General features: G+C 46.7%; 1 protein-coding gene across 1 annotated transcript; it reads right to left on the bottom strand.

Annotated features, from left to right (window-relative positions):
• Positions 1-1,055: 1,055 nt before the first annotated feature.
• On the bottom strand, positions 1,056-23,133 carry LOC8037684 (THO complex subunit 7 homolog). Its single transcript, XM_029972505.4, has 6 exons — positions 23,038-23,133; positions 22,766-22,889; positions 13,566-13,693; positions 13,422-13,508; positions 12,100-12,294; positions 1,056-1,148 (listed from the first exon to the last, which is right to left on the bottom strand). The coding sequence occupies exons 1-6, from the start codon at positions 23,048-23,050 to the stop codon at positions 1,108-1,110; spliced, it is 588 nt and encodes a 195-aa protein (XP_029828365.1). The 5' UTR covers positions 23,051-23,133; the 3' UTR covers positions 1,056-1,107.
• Between the last annotated feature and the right edge of the window lie 194 nt (positions 23,134-23,327).

The raw sequence follows: 23,327 nt of genomic DNA, 5'->3' as shown, positions 1-23,327 counted from the left end.
CGAGCGTAGGAGTTTCGGTACTCTGGGAACATTCAGAGACTCGCTAAAGGGTGGCGCTGTTATCGTATTTAGCTCGGTCTCGGTGGACGCCAGCGACCCAGATTTCAAGGGCGAGTTTCCCAACTGAGTGTTTTAGTAACTTTGTACAAAACCAAGAAAACATTGAACCGTTGCCAAATTAAATGCTTTTCAATTTAATCTCCCGCCAAAAATCTGAAAGTGAAAAGGTGCTCGACTTTATCAGTCGGCACGTCCACGGACGAGGCGCGGATCGCAGGAATCGGTGATGTGGTACACGGTTCGCGGACGAAAATTGCGATTCGGTCCGTCGTGTGAATCGATTGTTAGGCACGCATCTCACTTAAAATTTCGAATCCACAACAATAGAAAGCTGGATATCCCAGTCTTGCCTGCATGTAACAAATGTAAGTGCATACACTACCTAACACTGCGAAATTTGGCACTCCTTGTCATCGAGCGAGCGCGTCTTTGTATGGTTGCAGTCTCGCTTTGCATCCGACTTTCACCTTGTTTTTAACCGAGTTCCTTGTTCAGTTGAGATTTTATTTTTGGTTTGTGCCTAACGAGCGGGTTAACTTTGAAACGATCAAGATGTTAAAGGGATTGTCCGGTAAAATTTTGTGTTTGAGAAAACAATTGAATATCATTGCTATTGCCTCGAAACGCATTGTCTGTGCAATATCTAAATTTTATATGCCCCTCTGCTCGAGTAATTGAATTTTTAAACTGCTCCAATCGCACCCTAGTATAAACGGTGCTTTCGTTGGCAACACTGAAGTTCCGACGTCACATAACGCAAAGCGAGCATTTCCGACTTGCCGTTTGCCTGTGAGTGAATGCCGCAGCATGCTTCAATTTTATTGTTGCGCTTGACTTGTTTGTGGCTGGGTGAGATTTTTGTTGTGCGGTTGGGTGCCACAATCACTGGGCAGCACCTGCGAAATATGCAAACTGAATCGTCGCAGTGCGTAGCTCACAGAGTGGGAGATGACAATGCGGAAGTCTCTTGGTGGTCTCGAGACGCAGCAGACTGGTTCCAAATCAAGAGCTTTATGCACGTCTCATTTACAAAGCAGCGGGAGTCCGTCAAGTAGTGTCCATGCCCTGAGACTCCACATTTTCCTCATCTGTAAATGGAAATGAAGGTGCATCTTATTTTCCGCCACAGTTATAGCGACATACCTTTACTGCTCTGTACCCAAGATGTGAATGCTTCGAAGAGCATGAACACATCAAGTGCAGTGCAAAATTCCCACACTTTCCTAGTGCCTGGCACCCTTTTTAACGTCTCTAGCGCATGTTAAAGGCCGGCCCGCAAGCAGAGAGAAGGAACCCGACCCTCACTTTCCTTCTCGCCACTGTGAAAGGAGGAAATCGCCTCTCGTTTCCTCCTCGCCATTTTCCGATTTTTTTTTTCTTTTTTTTGTTTTTCTGCCAACTGCGGTTTTTTTTTTTTTTTTTTTTTTTTTTTTTTTTTTTTTTTTTTACAAGTTTGGGGTGGAGGAAATGAAAGCTTGAAGGATTTGAAAAGATTATCCAGAAGCCAGCCGGCACACCTGCGACAAGAAGCTGAACCAACCGAGTAGCTGTTTTGAGCGAGCTTGGCACTTGCTCTTCCCAACGAGTTGCATTGGCTTTTTTTTTAACATTGGTTTGGACGACGATTATTGCTGTTGTGAGAGCACAAATACCTTGTTCTGCTCAAAGAAGTAGTCGTTGAAGTATCAATTTTAATATAAATATTTGATTTGGCATCTTTCGACAACGGGAAGTATGGCGTTTTCTGTATATCAGGGATGGCACTCCATAGACCAGTGGTTCTGAATCATTACGATTCGTAAACCGGCAGAGGTGACGGAGGGTCCCATCTGTAGTGGGTCTAACACTTTTCGGTGTAGAGCGTTTTGCTGTAGGGCATTTCGGTGCGGACTTTTTGGTGCACAGACATTTCAGTGTACGGACTTTTTGCTGCAAAGACTTTTCGCTGTGGGTCTTTTCGGCGCGCAGATATTTCGGTGCACGGGCATTTGGATGCATGGACATTCGACGCTATGGTTTGCTCGCCAGTATCTCTTTTCCAACGTACGAAGACACGCTTCACATCGTGTTTGCGCGTTGAGTTGATACAGATAGTCTCCTCTATAAGGTTTTGGCTTTATTATTGGTCCTGCATGTAGGAAAGCACCCAAACAGCAAGACGTTTGAAGTCGTTTGTATATTCAAAACAATTTTGAATATCTTCAAATGCGCCTCCTCCGCGTAATTGCATAGCTCTGATTGTTAATAATAAATTGTGATGACCTTGCACGACAAAGAAAAACAATGTAATTATCACTTGCAACTCATTAGGGAATAAAGTAGGCGTGTACGGGTACAAAATAAGTGTAATCAAATCAAATATCGATTTGAAGCAAGTAAACAAGCCGAATTTCGTGAATGCTAAATCTATTTTATTTGGTATCAAATGTTTGCTCATTCTCGTACGAAAAAAAACAGTGACCACAGATCATACACAGCTTATGATCTGTGGTCAACGCCTCCTTCCATGCCGTAATGATGTCGCCGGACGAAACTGCCTTACAATCGTGCTTATAAAGGGCGATTTCTTTTTAACGACCAGACATTTCTCTAAAAAAGAAGTCGGAGTTACGCAATTGTGGTTTGTACCTTATCTTTAGTCACCAGAAACACCAAATCATTCATTTTAAAGAGATGTAGTGCACGTGAAGTGGTTCACGGCGTCCTAGAAAGCTTAATTTGGACGCGAACCGTGTTACCGCAATCTTTCCGGCCGCCGCACTCCTCGCCCCCCCCAACAGTGGCGTTGTCACAGCAACACGCATGATTTGTCGCTTTTGCTTCATGGCGTTAGGCTGTGCCACGCGGAGATGGAGGCCACATAAAATTAGAACTATATTTTCGCACCCAAATTAGGAGGACGGCGTACAATAGTGTACGCGCGTCGCGCGTTACATCTTTTTAAGAATGGACGGTTTGGTGGTTTGCGATTATGGCCAACAACTTTCTAAATACACGATGCCGTTTTCTTTTCTAATTAAAAGGTTAATTAGCGAATTTTAGGCAATCGGTCGGTTTTAGTTGCGTTCTTTCTTGAACCTAATCCTCGCCTGGCCGTATAGCTCACCTACACAAACCGCGATGGCGCTAATTTTCACTGGACAATTTGGTGGCTTTCAATTATGCCCAACAACTTTATAAATCAACTATCCCGTTTTCTTTTATAATCAAAAAGTTCATTAACAAATGTTAGGTAATCAGTCGGTTTTTGTTGCGTTCTTTCTTGAACCCAATCTTCGCCTGGCCGTATAGCTTACATCCACAAAACGTTAATTTGCACGTTTTCTGTAATATCTAGTAGGTGAAAAAAAAAAAAAAAACAACAACAAACCAACGTTGTATATAAAACAGAGGGCAGTTCTTTTCTGTTATAAATAAAGCGTAGGGGCGCTCGTCTTGTATGCATCTCTTTTTTTTTCCGGCCTATAAAAACAAATCCAAAACAAATAAAAACAATTCAAAATTGAGTTTATGATGGGGCGGGCGCTTTATCGCGGGATATTTTGTCATGTTTCATAAGCTTTATTACTAGTCAGAAGGAAGCCACGCGAGCCATATCACGTTGCAGACAGCTAATTCGGGTGTTTCTCAAGGAGCTCTAGAACTTTCCAATTGACATTTCGGTTGTTAATACATTTAAAAAAGTTTGGTAATTAGTCTTAAACATTTAATTTATTAGGCATAATTAAAAATGCTGCAACTCTCGCAAGACGTCTGCCCAAAACATAAAGTTGGTTTCATTGGCGTAAAGTAGCTGCGCTCTAATTTCGCGTTACAGAGATTTGTAAGCGTCTTTCATTTTTATGCTTGGTCTTTAAAGATTCGTGAAAAGCATTCGCGACGTTATCTGTCAAGCCGGGTACGCGGACTGCGCGGCCTCCTCGGCGAGTTGTTCCCTCATCGAAGACGAAAGTGAATAAAAGGTACGATCAAAATCTTAATGCCTGAAGAAAGCGCAAGTTTAAAATAATTCTAAGAGTGTCAGTTGGTTTTATTTTTACTATATTCACATTTCAACACTCGTCGCAGGCAGCATGAAAGGAAGCACTGCACCCTTGGCGCAAACCAGTGCCCAGTGCCCAGTCAACGGTCCTACACTCAAACACGCATCACCACCCGACCTGTTTGAAAAATAAATAATTTCCAGCACTTTCGGTAGAAATGGCGAATTTTCTACTGAGCGTGATATTTTCATAGCTTCAGGAAGGCGAAGAACGACGGATGCATTATTTCCCGCGGAAGTACTGTTTTGACGTTGAATTCCACATAAAATTGTATCTGCACAAATTGGGTGCACGATACCGAACTTGCTTGATTACTTTTCTTTTAGAGACAACATAACCAGGCATAATCTACAGATATTGCAGAATTTATTTTAATTGGTGTACAGTGCGAAAGACAAGTATGGACATAAAAAACACAATGGAGCTCTGCATTTCTACTGCATTTCTTTCTGTACTTGTGGAAAGTTAGTCCGCATGAGTATATTCAAAAATTGACAAATTGTTTAAGCCTACCCCTTTTTATAGTTTTTTTTCATAGATTAATTAGGAATTGTGGCGAATCCCGGCTGGGTTCGGGTAAAGATCTCGCATGTGTGCAAGGACACATTTCGGCATGATTTCCCGCTTGGTGACGACGTTGAGCTGGCCGCTGTTCCGTGATGAACAGAACAGCGCACACAAAGACAAGGACAGAGAAAAGGAACATGCAGGACACACAAGCGCTGTGTCTTTGTGTGCGCTGTTCTGTTCATCATGTCATCATACCAACTCGCCCAACTTACTACACTTCCGCTGTTCCGCTTCTTTTCTAAGTAGGCGGGGACCGCCAGACGCCTAAATTAGCCAAGCAGCCCCAAAACTTGCGGTAGTACACCTTCCGAGCTCCTAGGTTTTTTTTTTTGGAGATGGTCGCTGGCCTTCGCCCACTTTGACAGAACCCCGAACAATTATGATGCAAGGGCTGCAGAGGCTATCTGGGCATTCCATTTCTTAATCAGCGAACAAATGGGAACAGAAGACAATGAAAACTTCGTAATACCTGCTGTCTTTTAATAAATGGCATAATATGCTGCTATTGCTAATTGCACTATTTTACGCGAAGAAAATTGTGATTTTGCGGTTCAATCTCCGTATTTCCCGCTCTCTTTGGTGATACGCCAGATACTTGTCTGCTGTCGAGTTTTCAGTTACATTTGTTGACAAAAACTAAATGCACGTTTGGCCACGAAGAAATTTTTTTCAAAGGCTGAAGATAGATGAAATATACCATAAACCGTTTCACATTTTATGGAAGTTTGTTTTTACTCTTCTTAGTAGCTTCAGCGAGGCGGCTGTCACTCTAGAAAACACCTGTAGTACGAACCTATATATTATGCCCCAGAAATGGCCAGACTGTGTCCCTCTGACTGCTATATCTTTGACTTGTAATTACTCATGATTATTACTTTGTACAAAAAACAACAACAAAAAAAAAAAAACAATAGTGATACAATCACTCTTCAGTGTGCCGTTGTTAGAACGACCAATCTTCAACTCTCTGGGTAGAGCTCAAAGTTCAGATAAAAATACCCATCTTTTTTCCTTCTGCTGTGATGTTCAAGTTCCGTTCAATCGAGGTAAATATGCGGTGTTGTAGCGTATGTGGCCGCATGCGGAAGTATCTGAATGTAAAAGACCTTGTTGGCCTAGTTGGTGTTGACTATCTGAGTGTGTTTTAAAGCTGCACAAAAAGAGTACAAAAATTTAAAAAAAAGGAGAAAAGCGAGCCAGCCCGAACCCTTCCGAGCTCATATCCAGCCTGCCTAACTAATCCCTGGTGTTTGGGATTGAAGCAGAGAACCTTGAAGGGTTACAGAGATTTTGTCAAGGAACCGCTAAGCCCATTAGCACTCGTGCGAGAAGGCCGTAAAAACGCGAGGAGGAAAATGGAGGAGGAAAGGGGAGGGGGAAAAAAAGAAAAGAGGGGGAATCTTCTGCCACGCTGAAGAAAATTTTGAGCGCCCGCCTTTAAGTAAAAAAAAAAAAGTGAATTGGTTTTCGCACAGTTGGCATTTATACGGTGTACAAAAAGTATTGGGACTACATTCGTAAAATGAAGTTTGTTGCAGATATAGGTAGAACGAGTTAAAATTTGTCAAAATAACATCCTTCTGCGTGAACAGACCAATGCCAGTGCTTCTGCCACATCTACTTGGGGCACAGCGTCCAAGCTGCCTGCACTCTTTCCACCGCCCTTACAGGGCCCTGCAAGGACCTTTTTACTGGTTTTAAATTTGCATTGAACCTGAGCGCACTGAACGTAGTAACTTGATGAAACTTTTCTTTTCTTCAATTTCGCTTTATTTTAAAGGTTAGAGGCAAATTAAAATTACAAAAACAGGCAAAAAATAACCTCCCTCATGACGTCCTTGGTTGCTTGAGTGGCCGTGAACTAGAGGAGGGATAGTGAGCTCAGCGAGCGCTCACGGCTGCCGCACTCCGTGTCGACGGCTCGAGAGGGCACCACTAAAGCATGTTCTGGATAGGCTGTACGAAGCGGGCAGCCAGGGTGGCTCGCATTGCATTTGCAGAGCGATTAAACGCTAATTTGGCATGACAGTTCATTGGCCACAAACGACAGCAAACGCAGGGTAAAGATCAGTTCAGAACTGGAGCCACTTCACGCTGCCATACCGCCAAAAGGCCAAACCGCAAGCCGAAGGCCTCGGGAACGCTCGGAACTGGTCGGATCCTCCAGTCCGTACAACCGCAGCGCCGCCACGTACATTCGGGACCTTTCTACGCTCGCCGCTCATCGGCGCCTGATCCCACTACACCTTTTTAGTACGCGCCGCCTTTTCCGCCGCTTGGTAGGGGTATGTTGACGGGTCATTTCTTGTTTCCGTACTTTCTAAACAGCATTTGTTTTTTCCTGATCTGTAATAGTGAACAAAAACTACTTTTATCAATAATTAAAACGGTTCGTGCCACTTACATTTTGTATTTTGACTAAAAAGAAGCTTTTAGCGGCTCTGACCAGTAGTAAGCCCAGGAACAAAGACGTCACATTTTGCGCGCTTTCGGTACCATGGGTCGCTCCCGTAGGTGGAGGAGGTTTCCGCGTCATCCAGTTAATACATGACGCACTGATATTTAGTCACTCTCTCCATGCCCGCTGGCTTGCCCGAACCCCAAGAGATGTGGAAACCGCAAAAAAGGTAGACGCTTAACATTTTTGAAAACGGGAGACGACGGACGAAAAAGGGGAACACACACAAAACGCCTCAAATGCAGCTGCTAAATTTTATTTAAACAGTCGTTTATATAGCACCTCTCCCACATCGTCTTCCGGAACTGCACACGTCACTAGAACTTGCAATGCTGTGTATGAACTAAGTGCAATGGTTAGAAAAAAAAAGGGGGAGAAAAAAAAAAAGGAAAAAAGTCAAGACGAGATGTACCCTGGCTAAAAGTTCCAGTGACGTGTGCAGTTCCGGAAGACGTGTGGGAGAGATGCTACATAAACGATTGTTCAAATAAAATTTAGTAGCTGCGTTTGAGACGTTTTGTGTGTTGTCCCCTTCTTCGTCCGTCGTCTCCGGTTTTCAAAAATGTGTAACATCAACCAGCTAGCCTGCCTACTTACTTCATCTTCTAGACGCTTAAATATGATTGCAGGGCCCCTTTAATTGGTGTCCTCGCAGGCGTTGACTCATCCGAGAAAAAAGAAGCAAGCGGGGAAAAAAAGCTGCTCAGCTAGGCACATTCCAACGCTCCCAAAACATGATCTAAGTGGTAGGACGGTAGTAAAAGCACACGCAAGCACGCACACAATAGGCAGTTTTAGAATAATGTACACAATTTTAGCACATGCTGGCGTTAAATCTAGCGCTTGCGTCAGCGCACGCTGTGCAGGAGTGTTTTAGAATAACGTTTCTCCGCTGCAACGTAAAGGCCCAAGCATCTCCAGCTTGCAATGCCGCAAACCTACAGTAACACTTTCTATTTCACGCACGAAATACAAGGAGAAAAAAACAAGTTTATTGCTTCGAAATAAGATTTTAGATTCATTTAAATATGATAATGCGACGGGAGCGGTCGGCCGATCGTGCGCGCTTGCGTCGCCTCAACAAGAGAGCGTGCACCGACCTTTGCACACCGTACCACCTTCGCTGAGAAACGTTTGTGCGTCGCAGGCAGCAAGTTGCCGGCAATCGTTGCCCACTTTACTGGGTCTTCCAAAACGTTTCTGATGCGCACCTCCCGTAGGAGTGCAATGTCGTCCTGCGTTGAAGATTGCAGTCGAGAGGATGCACCGAAGTTGTGCACACAATGCCTGCCGCAGCCACAGTCCTGAGAGCCGCCATTTTTTAACTGCGCTCGTCTTGGCTTTAGCCAAATTCTCATCACAAATCTTCCTTGGAGGACAAAAAGACTGCGTACGTGCACAATTTCTGAAAAATAGCGTACGCTAAAATAGTGCACGCAAAGCACAAAACGTGGTCAGCATTCGGCGCAGTGGCAACGATGCTATTCTTTGCAAAACCAAATCTTTAGCGTGCGCTATTCTAAAACTGCCTAATCACACATACTGAGGAGGAACCCAAAAATAACTACCGTATTTACTTGCATAATGAACACACTTTTTTTTTTCGAAAAATTGACACATCAGGGGTGGTACTCATGAAATGTACTTGGGAGCAGTCACGGGAGCAGCTGGAACTGCTGTTTTGGAGCAGGCTGGGAGCAGCTAAAACTACATTCTGGAGCAGGCAAGGAGCAGCTCAAATCAGTTTTCATTGTACTTCAGCTTGTGTCTTAGACAAGCACGGGAGCAATTTCAATTGTGCTTAGCAGCACAGATGAACATGAGTGGTTAGGAACCTAGGTAGATGGGATACCAGTGTAACAGATGCAAAAACTTGGCCTTAGTGAGAACCAAAAAGCAAGTACCATATGTTTCTGAACATAGTGTCCTTGATATTTCCTGAGTGGCTGTCAGCTGCTCAAAATGCAAACCAGCACTGCTTATAGCACAACCCACACATGCTCGACATAGTAATTATATGTGTGAGCCACGTGATGTGCGAACCACGTGACGTGCAGTTGCGCAGAGAAACAGGGCAGCAAAGTTGGAGTTTATCCTATTGTACAACTCAATATCAAAGCAGCAGACTACGATTAACGGAGTTATATCGTATTCGAAGTGATGAGCCAGATCTATCGCTCGCATGAGAGCTGCTGGCCAGCAAGGTTTCGGATCGGACCGCATTTCAGTTCAATCAAATCACGATTTATCTTGCAGGAATGCAGTTCCAACTTCAATTGATGAAGCACTAAAAGGAATCTTTTGCTAATGTGTTTTCAACTGGCTGACGTCCAGAGGCCAGGCCACAGAGCCTCAGGCAATCTGACGCTTAACGACTCGTCCTCACTTCGGTCGACTTGCTTAACCGCTTATGGATGAAGAATAACAATCTAGTCGTAGGTGATGTAGCTTTTGGGATCCGACCCCCGAGTTTTTTCGTGCACTTCCGACTCGGGATACACGGGGAAAATAAACAGAACAAAAAATTGCAAGGCCGACCAAGCTAAACGCGCTCATTGTTGCCAATCGAGTCGATAAAAACCGAAACCAAGACAAAATAGAATTTTTTTGGGTGCACGTTATGCGATTTCAGGGTGTCTAGCAAATTATTATTTTGAAATTCCCCGACTTTTCTAGGTTTTCCCTGACAATTTCAGGTGAAATTTCCTGACCACTGTAGATGCGGGTAAATATATTACCATTACAACACAAGGCATTGAGCACTCTGAGGATCATTTTGCATGGGCTTTATCCAGCTTGCATATTCCGAAATATTCAAGTTCGTTTAGTCCGGATTAAACGAGCACTTTCTAGCTGCCGACATCGTCAGTGAAGAGGCCACTTCCGGAAACACAATGAAAACACGACGCTCAGCCACACACGCCAATAACCAAATGGCAGCATGTCTGCCAGATGCACACTTTCGGATACTTTCGGCTTGGATTGGATTGGGGTCTGCAGCTTTTCCATTTGTTACTAAATCTCGTAGTTCTAATTGGATCTAACTTAGTGTCGCGCCCTCAATCCAGTCCAATCCAAGGCTTCTACTGGAATTGTCGATTCTCTTTGCATCGGGTAGCACACTCGACATTGAGTGAGCAGAGCCCACGCTCCGCTCTAAGCAGAAGTTATTGCCTATTTTTCTGCCCTCAAGTCTTTGCTCAGGGCACTTGATGGCCTTTCCGGCTCATTTTCCCTGACTGGGCTTGCTTTTTGGCAATATCCCTGACAATTCCCAGATTTTTCCCGGTAAATAAAATTTCCCCGACAATTCCCGGTTTTCCCGGTTGCTAGATACCCTGGATTTGGGAGAACAGTGGCGCGAAGTATTGGCTGTGGCGCAGCTTCTGCAAAATGGCACAGGATGGCGCAGACAAATGAGTCTGGCGCAAAATGGTGCAAAATGGCACAAATGGCGCAGCCATTCTTTCCCCGCACATATTTGGAGGCTGCATTCATTACGTGGGGTAAACTTTTTGCAATTACACACTGCGCGAATGTCATTTTAGGAGCCCATGTGACATGGCAGGGTACTCTGGCACGTCTCCACTGGCAGAGGCGCACCTATGGTTGGTCGTGGGTGCGCCACAGTAATCAGGCACTATAAATGGCAAACCGTTTTTAGGGTTCCCTTGGCGTACCTTTTGCCGAAAAAAAGCACCCTACGAAGCTCACTCGGCACAAACAGCGACGTGACTGTTCTTAGGCCTAACCACATTCACAATATCATTGTCCGAAAGTGGATCACAGACAACGGTGTGTTTGTTGACATCAATGCATCCGATGGACGAAGCACGTCCAGGCATGGACAATTCCTCGACCCCAGCTTCGCTAGGCGTGTGCGCTGCTTGGTTTCACGGTTGATCACTTCCGCAACCATGCAATTGCAGCCATTACGAGAGAGGCTTGGCTTGGCTTGACTTGTCCTGGCCACTTGGCAGCAAAAGGAAAATTGACTTCAAGACTCGCGGAGCCGAAAATGAAAAGTGCGCTCATTACGCAAGACAAAAAAAGAAAAAATTTCAAATATTGATGCCCGTTGTGGGGGGTGCGCTAGTTATGCGAGTGCATTCCTTATGTGAGTAAATACGGTAGTTAATTCTTTTTATAAAGGTGGCATTACACCGACATTTGCCGCGCATGTAGTACACTGCCCTCAGTCGGCCAAGCAACGTCATTGGGGAAAGGTTCGGGACTTTGTTTTTCTGGGGCTTCCATCAGCACCTTGGTTGATTTCATGATGGTGGACATGAAAGAAGGTGTGTGCAAAAAGTTTTGTTTCCTTTCGAGGAAAACAGCAGCAGAAGCTGTCGCAATGCTTTGAGAGGCTTTCAAAGCATCTGCTTTGAGCCAGGCAAAGGTTTGCGAATGGATTTCTCGGCTTAAAGGTGGCGTCGCTTGAAGACCAACCGCGACCTGGCCGTCCTTCACCGAGCAGAACCGACCAAAACATTAAAAGCATTCGTGACACGGTAACCTTAAAACAATTGACGAGTTGCAAGCATCGACAGGAATTTCTTTGAGTCAATAAATTCAAGAGCTTCCCACCAAAGGACTTTGTTCCTCATTTACTCTCTGGGGATTAGATGGCCGACACTTTGGACCCAAAGATCAAATGGCATCAAAATGGGATGAAAGTTCCCCACCCTCCCTAGAGGATCAATTGGGAACTGAACCAAACCCCCGCAATTCTATTTTATTTCCTCCAACGAAAAGCAACCTCGGAGGAAAGCGCTTTCAACACGTGGAGTAGAAGAAAACTAAGAAGGCCCAAAAGTCCACCATCTTGTGAAAGTTCCAAAACGGTTTTAAACGACAGGTGGTGGGAGGAAGCATTAAATTTTGAAAACGTTCAGAGGAATATGTGCACGTTGAAAACGCACCGTTGTTGTGCATTGCACACGTGCCAAAGGGGCAGAAAGGACGTACCCTTGAGCAGCTGCTGCAGCTCGCAGACGGAGCTGAGCAGGACGTGGAACTGGCGCCTGCGCTGCTCCAGTCGGCTGTCCAGAGCCTGCCGGGCACGGTCCAGCGCCCGGATCTCCCGCTCCAGGGCTTCCAGCTGGCTCAGGGAGCCCCGTCGATCCGGCTGCGTCCCAATCACCTTGGCCAGAGCGTCATACTCTGGGCACAAGAGACGACTTTCATTCAAGCACAGTTTGCTCCCGAGTTTCTCCATTACCGCCGTGGGCAGAAAGAATGCATGCGAGAAGTGGAGTGCAATGCAATGTTTAAGATAGCTCTCTCTGGGCGATGTTTACTACCTACGTACCATATTTTCCCGCAGCCAGAAATAGAGAGAAATATCCGTTGGGCGATCTTTGGGGATGCGACGGCAAATTGTTACCAAAATTAGCAATAAGCACGAGGGGAGGGAGGGGCGTGAAGCGGGAACTGATAGCGCAAATCGCAAATGCGTCAAACCCGCGTTTTGCGATGCAACAAAAAACCCGGGGGGACCAGCTACGAATTCTCTCGTCTCGAGTACCAGTACTGCAGATTGCGCAATATCCGACGGGAATCGGGATGGAGGATTTTTTAATTTGTAACGGAGCCACAAAAATGGGGCGAGTGACCTCTCGGGGGAGGGTACGGGATATTACGATATAGTCCGCGGACTATACACGTTTAAATCTTAATGCCAGTGATTCTCAAACTGAAGTCCGTGGATCTCCAGGCGTCCTCGAAAGTGTTCGTGGGGGTTCACACCAAATAAAAAAAATTGCTCAGAAAAAAAAAAAAAATATTTCGTAAGGCATCAAGATTTTTGATGCAGAATGCACTCGGGGTCCCCGGCCCCCGAGTGGGTCCCTGATGGCCAGAAGTTTGGGAACTGCTGCTTTACGCGACGCAGACAATACAGTTTCTCCGAAATGATTCATCATGAGGGACACGAGAGATTCTGTGAATGACCGAGAATTTCTGCACGATACAAGCCTTTTTGCGCTTAGCCGACATGGAGTGCCTCCAAGCACGTTGCCTAGCGCTCTAGCTAAAAAAATGTGCGCAAGTTGGCTTTCTGGAAAACGTGGCAGTGTGACCATCCCCAAGTCTACCCAAGGTGGCTCTCTTCATTTGCTCACTTAATCCAAACTCTTTAAGCATCCCCATAAAATAACGAGATTTCGGCATGATGCGGCACAACGAGTAACTCGTTCGACTTTTTAAAAGGATTCACGTAGACATCGGACGCTGCGGAAGACTGTTTGTGGATCGACAAGCGAGTCGACAATATGCGAAGTCATTAGTACCTTGCTTGTTTTTGCGGATGCTCTTTGCCTTCTGCAGTTCCTGCTTGTTGGCCACTATCTTCTTCTGGGCGTTGGCTATGCCAATCTCTGAAAGAGGGTGCAGAGATGGTGAAAACACTTTGGAGGCGGCGTCTGTGCACCCACCGATTTCGCTGTACAGCTGCTTGTAGTTCTTCATCTCTGCCTGGTTCATGCACAGCACCTGCTGCGACTTGGAGATGGCAAACTCGCACTGCTCCAGAGTCATCACCATGCGTTCGTATATGATCGCCCTGCAAGAGAGGGGGTGGGTTCGGGTTTGTACACTCGGCGAGATACCAAACTAGGGACCGGTTACCGTCCTTCATGTGCCCAAAGAGGTCCCCAAGTAGAAACAAATTGCATGACGATAGCCAGCATGTTATTCTGGCAAGTGGCGGTAGTATGGCCATCATTGCGACGTCCCACCTCGTCGGCCTGGCTGCAGCAGAACAGGCTCCAGAACGAGCAAGGGACCACTCTCGAGGAGGCACTAAACACACCAGCCAGTTTAGGCACCAGACTAATTCCTGTTTCTACAGCACAACTCGACTGATAACAAGATGACAACTCCTGCCTCTTTCTAACGAAACGACGTGACAATGCTCACACTACCAAACGGTATGTCAACGACCCAGTTCGCAGAGTCTGTGACCACGCAGTTGATTGCCGATTATGCCGCTGGTGTACAGCATGCCGCTCGTCTGTCTTCTATAGTTGCAGAAGAGTTTCCAAAAGTTAACCGACATTCGATATGGACACTTGGCTGTGAGGACAAAATTTCCAGGGACTGATCCGTCCGCACTTAATTCTGTCCACAGACAACAGATAGCTAGTCTGGGAGCTAACTGGGAAATTTTGTCTCGCTATTATGAATGCAAGTTTTCTGAACACAGTCCACAAACGAGACATTAAAGCCCAATGCATAAGGGCGTTGATAAAGCCCTTAAGCACTGGGTTGCAGAGTACACCCAGAGATGCTCGCTGCTGGTTATCGGTTGCTTCAAAATCAACTTTTTTTGCAGAAATTCTTTTTTTTTTGGTAGTGTCCCCCCTTAATAAAAAGACCCAAGCACCGAACCATGGTTACATTTTTTGGAGCTTTCTATCTGTCTTTTCTTTCTTTATGCGTGTCTCTGTTTAATGGTGATAGCTGATAGGAAGCTTGACGGGACATGCCGAAAATGGCATGTCCCTTTAAGCGGGAAGGCCACAATGTCTGATGGGTCGCTGAGGTACTTGGCTCCCTGGCGATGCGGTGTCCCCTTGGACGCAGACGTGGCTCTCTTAGTTTATCGTCTGCGTTCAGAGCGTGCGAGACGACCACGTCTACGGCATCACTTGCTTTGTCGGATTCTTCTCGTTCCAACGTTTCCGACACTTGTAGCAGCAGCAATGAGAGTGATTGTTACCAAAGATCTTGGAAGCTTTTGACTTGGACCCACTGGCGACCAGCTTTTCGCATCGACTTTGCACGTAGAGTGCTTGGGCGTGAAGCGGTCCGCACACAAAACCATTGCGTGCAATGGGGCCCAGTCATCGCACACTATGTTTCCATACCTCCCGTCGCGTAGGACCCTTCGGAACAATGAAAAAGGCGGCCGTTTCTAGCCTGCCTTCCGATATCCCACCATGCAACAAACTTTGTGCGAAATTTGGAACTGCTTTCAAATTGGGAGTTTTGCAAGCACGCATCTCCTATTCCAGTGCAGCATGATATTACCGAAAACACAGTGAACAATGCACCGCGTGAAGGTGGTGGTGCGCTGGCCGCTCAATATTACGACCCGCGTCACTTGTACTGCTTGCCACGAGTGGCAAGCTCTCGTGAGAGGAGGAAAGGGGTCGAAAGGGCGGCCCTTTTAACAGACACCTTAAATAGAGGAGGCGTTGAACACACAACCACATGGACACCGTGGCCTTGCACATCGATGTCAGAATTCTACCGATGTTGCCCGGTCGTCAGATGAGAACGATCCACATTCGTAAATTGATGGTTGCAATTACTAGCGTTCCAACAATGGCCAAACTCGGTGTATAAACTAAGTTACCTATTCTATTTCGAGAGTAATCCACCCGTTTATTTTCATGTCCTAACCCGCCAAGGTTTTAGCAGAGTTTCCAGAAATCAAAGATTATACGGCTTATTTTGAGACATCTTCAACGAGCCACCAGACCGCTGGCTGCAGGTCTCAGTCCACTCCCCGTGTTTGGGACAACGAGATGTGTCACTCTCAGAAAATGTTTTCTCTTTTTTTTTCTCGGCATCCTTGGGAATCTGGCTCCCTTTATCACTGGCTCCACATAGCTGGAGGGACAGAACGAGCGGGTTGGTATGGATAGTTAAACTTGAGGAAGAAAACGAGAAAGGACGGACAGACACAAACTTCCAACTGTCTGTCCGTCCTTTCTCGTTTTCTTCCTCAAGTTTAACTATACATAGCTGGAGTTTCAGCTTTCTACAAAAAGCCGTAAAAAATCTTCCGAAATCTTTCCTCAAATTTTTGTCTTTTTAGTGTGCACAGAAGTCCCGGAGTTAGCCGGAATTTAATTACTTTTTTCAGTCCGGGTCAACTCGGCTGCTGCCATTGTACAGCGTAAGTGGGAACCGCCAGCACTCATTAAACTCCAGCCATGGCGCGCCGGCCCAGAAAGCGCTTCCCTCCCCTGGTGGTGCCCTCGCTCGCCCCAAATGCGCCGCCAACTCGGCACCTTCTGCAGGGTGCCTAAACCCGCCGCCGTCTCGTCCCTGTCTGCAAATGGGGGCGATTCTACGCTTCTCGTCGCAAACGAGCGCTTCCCGCTCTTGCTCAATTTTTACGCCCAACATGGTCACACGTCTGCTTCGACGTGCACTGGCGGCACCCGACGCAACAAAGAGTTTTGCGGGCCGGGACACTTTGTTGCGCTCCATTTGGGCAGGGGGTTGCTCGAACGATGGCCCTCGACCCAGCCGTCGTAATACTCCATTAGGCCCGCCAGTAAGTTTGCAGCGTGCACTCCGTCGGCGACGGAACCGGCCCGGAAAGCCCACCATGCCAAGAAGCTGCGGTGAGAACCATACCGCAGCGTTGACCGGACACGAAGCAAGATTGCTTCGTCGCCCGTCCCTTGCATGCTGCACGTGGCCTCCGCGCCGTGGTCGTCGCACGCCGCATAAGCGCCGCCTCAACTCGGGCCACGGAAGGGGATAACGGCCAGAACATCCACGCGGACTGTACGGGGTATTCACGACAGTCGACCTAAAGCCCCTCTATACTGAAAGCGAACCGTCATGCTCTTGCCGAAAACAAGGCCGTGCCACTTGTGGCACCACCTTGTTTGAACTTCTATGTCCACGCCTCATAGCATTGCTCCCAATTTCAGCAGTGACCAGCTTCTTTGTACCTCCAGGTCGGCCATCTTGAAAGTTGTGTTTCCGGCTGAAACACCATCCTTAAAAGGTAAATCGGGTCAAAAGTCAAACCAAAGTATATGATTAATATCAATTTATGGAGACTAAACACGAGCACTGCCGGAGTATTACACTAATGGGAAACCATGATCCATGCTAAACAGATTTTAGAAGTGCTATCACCAGCTTCTCAGCAGGCATTCAGCAGGCTGGCTGTTTGACAAGCAACCTTGTGCTCCAATGTTAACTTCCTTTTCAGAAAGGTCCCTTGTTCGTACTGCCACTTCCTTTACCGTGCTTTTCCGCTGCGTTTTCGGTCGTTGCAGCGGCCAATTTCTGCTTATGTTATGTTTTAGTGTTGCAGTTGTAAGTTCTCTTCGGCGATTGTGCACAAAGATTGTTGCCTCTTAAGAACAAAACGAGCGTGTTGGTAACAGTAATTAAACATGAGTAAGATACATAGAAAGGGGGGACGGACAACAAAGACTGCTCCCTCAAAAGCATTGTGGTGTCGAAGGTGGCACTTACTGGCGACCATAGTTTGATCCCTTCCTGCACGAGATTACAATTAGCTCCCACAATGCTTTTGCAATGTGCATTGCACACCACCAAGACTGCAGTAATTCTCAGAAGTGGGAACTCATTCTGAGCCTGCGTTCGTCGTGGCAAACTCGCTTTTCGGCTGGCAACTTTATGAATGTGCATAAATATTTGCTACAGATTTCGGATATCTATGAAGCAAGGCAGTAAAATGGCCGTTGGCTCTTCCTCCCTGTAAAATGGCTGTAGCCTCTTCTTCCCTGATGATCGGAACTGCTCTTGTGATTAGGCCAGTCGTACGTTTTGAGGTGCCGCAATACAAGATTTGTGTACCATGATAGAGCCGGTAGTTTCGGTTTCGTCGTAAATCCCCAAAACAAAAATTTGAGATAGGATATCTACAAAACTAGGCAAGGCATAAAAAAAAAACAAAAAAAAACAACAAAGCGGACACTTTATAATTTAGATACACTTCCTTCACTAAAGACCGTTGTAACCCTAAAATCGAAAAAATGTACCCGAGTTACCCTTTAATCTGCACTCAAATGAGTTTGATGGGGTTAAACTCACAGTGGTAGGGTGGAAGTCGGACCACAGTGCAGTCAGCCTTCTCGGCGTCAGTGTCCACCTGGTACTTCACGAATTGTGGCTCGATCGGTGCCACAACGTTGAGGAGCAGGTTCTCGGTCATCTCGGCGTCCCGCTAATTCCTTTGATCGTCAGCCACTGCTTCGTCCACTGCTTCGTCCATGACAACGACACTTCCGGTCACTAGTTTCTCCAGAACTTGGTCGAACCGTACCTCGAAGTGGGTACCGTCCATACCCTCGTGGTAACCGCCACTCTTCTTGCCATGCAAAATGTCTAAGTAGCCACCGACGTAGCCGTCCTCGCTGCCGACGTGCGTAAGGATCGGGCATTGGCCCTTGCTTGACGGCTGCATGAGGCATGTTTCAAGACCACACCCGAAGGCTCAATGGGACGAGGCCGTGTCAACCCACACCATCGAGAGCGTGCCCTGCCATTACCCGTGCCTCGTCCACGTAGAAAATGTGCAAGACCACCTTGCCTGTGACGTGCGACGTCGCGCAGGTACCTCTGCTGCCACGCGACAATGTCGGGTCGCTCAATTATCGGCGAGTTTCGCCCTTTCCTCTCTAGCTTGAAACCAATTTCGCTAAGAAGACAGCGCACAGTCTACGCCTGCAACGAAGGAAGTTCAGGGCTTGCGTGGAACTCGGCCGTTATCTTGTGGACCGTGGCGATTTTGTTCCAACAAAAAAAGCGATGCACGCACAATTTAGCGCACACAACGCAGTCACCATGCTTGGTGTCACAGCGCCTTTTGCCTACGCTTGCTGGGCGCTTTCAAGAAGGTGTCGCAAGTTGTCCATCCATCATCCACTGCCTTCTCCCTCCTGATCTCATGGACGATCTCTACACCGACAGCGAGCAGTTTGCGCCTTGCAGACCTTGTCAATGGTGAAGCTGGGCTTCGTGAACCACAACTCAATGTAAGCGTCTATAACCAGCTGTCGTTCACCGCTGTCGAGCATGCGGCCGCTCTTATGCTTCTTGTTAAGGTGCCTCTGCTTAGACGGTGAGCGGAAGGATCCGGAAAATTGCATTCTGCTATCCCTCCTTGAGATCCATGACGCAAGTCGTGGATTCGTCAAAACCCGAAAAGCGGAGGTTTCCGCCTTTAAAATTCCAATAAACCTACACAATTCGTGCATGAGGCCTATTAGACTAAAAACAACTACAAAATGTGTGTTATTCGGGAAAACTACGATGGTCTGCTTTGTTGTTTTTTCCGATGAAAGGATGGTTTTCATGTTTTCTTTTACCTCAGCTCAAAGACAGGACATTAAACGAGCCTTTTTTTTTAATAATGAACCTTTTTCGTTGATAATGAAGTCTCCTAACTTCTATAAGTGTCCTGAATGAATAACGTAGCCTAAAAGAGGGTTTTTCGTAGCGAAAAGCAGGCTTTCAAGGGCACTAGTTTCTCGACAACACAGGCACTTCAAACAGGTGGATTACGCTTGCGGGCCATCTTTTACAACGTTCTCAAGTTGTCACCAACTGTAAAACATGTGTTGCTTTTGTTCACACGCTGTCCAACACTTTCACTGCCCATAAAACTTACCAGCCATAGGTTTCCTGTCAGATGTCTTTGCTTTACTGCCCACACCTGATCTGAATTTGTCAAAGGAGCAAAAACAGAACTTATGCACTTTTCTGGAGATCTTTATCTCAAAGATAAGCGTCCTGTCATCTGTGTTCGCATTAAGACCGGCGATGACCCACCAGTCTGTCACAGGCATGTTCCTTCATTGAAGCGTAACTTAATTCATGTCAAGAGGTGCTCCACACCTTTCCCTAGTCCTTACTCCTTCTTTTAATACAAAAAGATGGCTCCTGAAAATCGTGTGCGGACTATCGACGACTAAATAAAGTCACAAAAATAGATATCTTCCCACAGATAGACGATGCTTTGGACTGCCAGGAAGGATCTAATTTTTTCTTTTTTTTCTACTGCCAAATATTAGTAGATGAGCGCAATCGCACGCAAGAAAGCTTTTATTGCTCCCAATGAACTTCACGGGTTTAAAGTTACGACTTTTGGTTTTTGCAACATCCCGGCCACATTCGAAAGGGTGATGGAAACTTTGCTGTGAGACCTGAAGTGGCAAATATCTCTTTGTTATTTATACAATGTAGTCATTTTCTTAGTGACATTCGATGAACAACTCCTTCGCTACAAGTCGGTACTGGAACGCATTAAACAGCTGGACTATAACTGGAATCAAACTAGTGCCATCTCGCTGCCCATCAAATCCATATCTTGTCAAACTGTCAGTGCTGATAGCACATGCCCTGATTTGGAGAAAGTAAGAGCTGTCACCGGGTTTCCTCACCCTATTAACATAAAACAACCATACAGTTTCTTTGGCCCCTGTTCAAATTTCTAACGTTTCATCAAAGCAATCGCTGATCGGGCTACCACCCGATCACTTCCCAAAAAAAAACTCGTCCTTTGTATGGACAATAGACCAAGAAAATTCAATTCTATGTTTGAAACACTCTTTAACTAACGATTCAATCCTGCGTTATTTTGATCCACGTTGTCCAACCGAAATACATTGTGATGCCAGTAGACTTGGATTTGGGTTCTACCGCAACAAACACTGCTCACCATAAAATTCCGTATGAATGCCCGCCCCTGAGAGACTGCCTATCCCATATTTTGGGCTGAACAGCCATCACATAAAAAATTCCGAAACATCACCTGCCCCTAGATTCCCGCCGGATAACGATCACGCGATATTTGACGGGAATCACATCAACTGTGCAATCTGCGGTATCGGTACGTGTGACAAGCATGCGTCGTGCCCCGGCATGCTAATCTGCTTCGCTCACAATCTGCGGTATCCATTCCCGTGACATGCAAGTTTGTAGTGGGTTTCTGGGCTTTTGTCCGCGATCTGCACACACAATATCAGTTCCCGTGACATCAAAGTTTGTAGCGGGTTCTTGCGTGTTTATCGCACTGTAGAACACAAATTGCCGTGTCCATGATCTGTGGTATCAGTTCTCGTTTTACGTGGTCCGTAGCACAAGGGCCCCGGTGCTTATCACTCATTTTTGATCACATCTCGCTGTTGCATTCTCAAAGATTGCCCACCCCATCATTTCCGCCATTTGTCTCTTCGTTTTGGGTTGGCATTCTCACGAGATTTTACGGTACATTATACCCTGGGATGCCTGTCAACAGCGCAAGTTTTCCACCATCGGTCTTGCTCGACACATTCAGCCATTACGGCACCCAGCCACCCTCTCGATTGAAATAGACCCACTTGGACCCTTCCCTAAGAACACACACGACAAACCCTTAGGTGTGATCGCCATCAACCACCTTTCACGATATGTGGAGGCCCTCCAGCATGGCAAATATGGAATAAGTCGCATCCTTCATTTTCCACAATATTGGTCTACGTCACAGATCCCCCTGAAAACTTGAAAGTCTTTCTGTCATCCGTAGTACAACATTGCCTAACCATCCTCAGACCAATGGCATGACGGAACGACATAACCATACACTTTACTCGATGCATATTCACAGGATGGGCAAAACTGGGGAGTTCCCTCGGTGACCTATGTGTATAACACCAGACTCCACAAGACTCTCCAACCTACATGATTCACAGACAAACATACTTTCCCCGACACAATCCTCGGTTGTATCAACCTTCAACTCTAAAGACGCCTTCCCCAAAAATGCTGCATCCTTGGCCGACGTTGCACAGGGAAAGCAGGTACTGACCAGCCGACACAATGCCACGTGACATACCAAATCGCATCTCCATCTAGTTTCCCGTTTGCTATGTCAGTATTCATGTCGCTTGCCTGCAATAAGGCTCCTCCGCGGGCAGGGCTTGAGGAGCTCTCTCAATGGAGCGACCGTTTCCCGCTCCAACCGCCGCTCCGTTAAAAGAGCTCTGCAAGCCTGGCCCACGGAGGTGGCAGATTGCCAGCCAGTGATATCGATACCACTAGGTCGGCCACTCTACCAAACTTTCGTCGCGCTATTTCAGGCTGCATCGGATGACTCGTCGAACATCTGACGTAAATTACCAAGTGGAACATTCTCCATGACCCGGAACACTGACATTGTCCTTGCATCTAAGATATCATAATACCTAGATCTCACTTTCTTTAACTAGGCTGGCCACTCTCCCAAACTTTTGCTGACTATTTAGGGCCGTATTGGATCACTCGTGGAACATCCAACATAAATTACCAAGTGGAACATTCTCAGTGGCCCGGAACACTGACATTGTCCACGCATTTGGGATGATATCGTACATACTTGGATCTCACTTCTGTAGTCATGCAACTCGCTTTTCGGGAACAGGAGGTGGTGGGGGGGGGGGGGGGGACTTGTTTGACAAATTCACTGGCCGCCATATTTGAGGTGACTGCTCACAGCACACTCTATAGGGATGAGTTGTTATTTATGGTCTCGCAAAGAATACAATCTTGATGGTCTACAATGTGTGTGTTGGAAGCGGTGTGGAAGCTTGTCGTCAGCTTGCTCAGCAGCAGCGAGCTCAGCTATGAACGCGAGTGAATACCACCTACAGAGGAGGAAGAGGATCGTATTGGACGCCTTTGTCTTACTTCAATATCGCATATTCGCTTTGGGTCCCTCGAGTGTGGCGTTCTGTGCTTCGGGGAACCTAAGGCGTCGGTACTCCAAAACTCTCAACGTTTTTCTTCTTTTTTTTTTTTAAATAAATTTGAGCTGCGAGTGCGCCAATTGTCTCGTGCAAAGTGTCTTTGGAACGCGTCGTTTCCAAGTCCGGCAAGAGCGGCTCGAGAGACTCACTGCTCTTCCTCGGTGTCGTCGTTGGACGTGCACCACTTGAGGAAGACCTTGAGCAGCATGTTGAGTCGCCGGTCGTCCCCCATGCCGTCGCCGTCGATGAGCAGCTTCCTACGGATCACCTCCTCTGCGAGCAGATCAGTGTGAGGACTTCCCTTCGGTCGGGCTCCAAACTCATCTTTCTTCGAGATGAAGAGCGACATCGCGAATACAGCCTTCTAAAGCACTGTAAGCGCGAGCCTCCCGCACTTCGGATACTCGCCGAGACTCCATACCTTCGGATATCATCGTTTCGCTGTGGTTTCGCTCAGCGCGGTGAACAGCCTGCGCGACTGCGCCCTGCGTGTAGCAAACGCACGCAGTCCTGTTTTGGCTTTGGATTGTGTTGGATATCACCAATGCCACCGCCACCGGATGCGTCGAGTGAAGTTAGATGGATGTTAATGGCTATAGGGCGGTAGCTTGCGTCATCTAGGCTAAGTCTAAAAAGACAAACTTATGATTCGTTCCGCCCTGGTCCCGCCCTTCGATCAACTCGCACTGGAACAGCCCTAAAACCAGGAAA

The sequence above is a fragment of the Ixodes scapularis genome, unplaced genomic scaffold (genome assembly GCF_016920785.2).
Source record: "Ixodes scapularis isolate PalLabHiFi unplaced genomic scaffold, ASM1692078v2 PGA_scaffold2__306_contigs__length_199485367, whole genome shotgun sequence".
Classification (NCBI taxonomy): domain Eukaryota; kingdom Metazoa; phylum Arthropoda; class Arachnida; order Ixodida; family Ixodidae; genus Ixodes; species Ixodes scapularis.
This window is presented reverse-complemented; position numbering and strand designations above follow the sequence as displayed.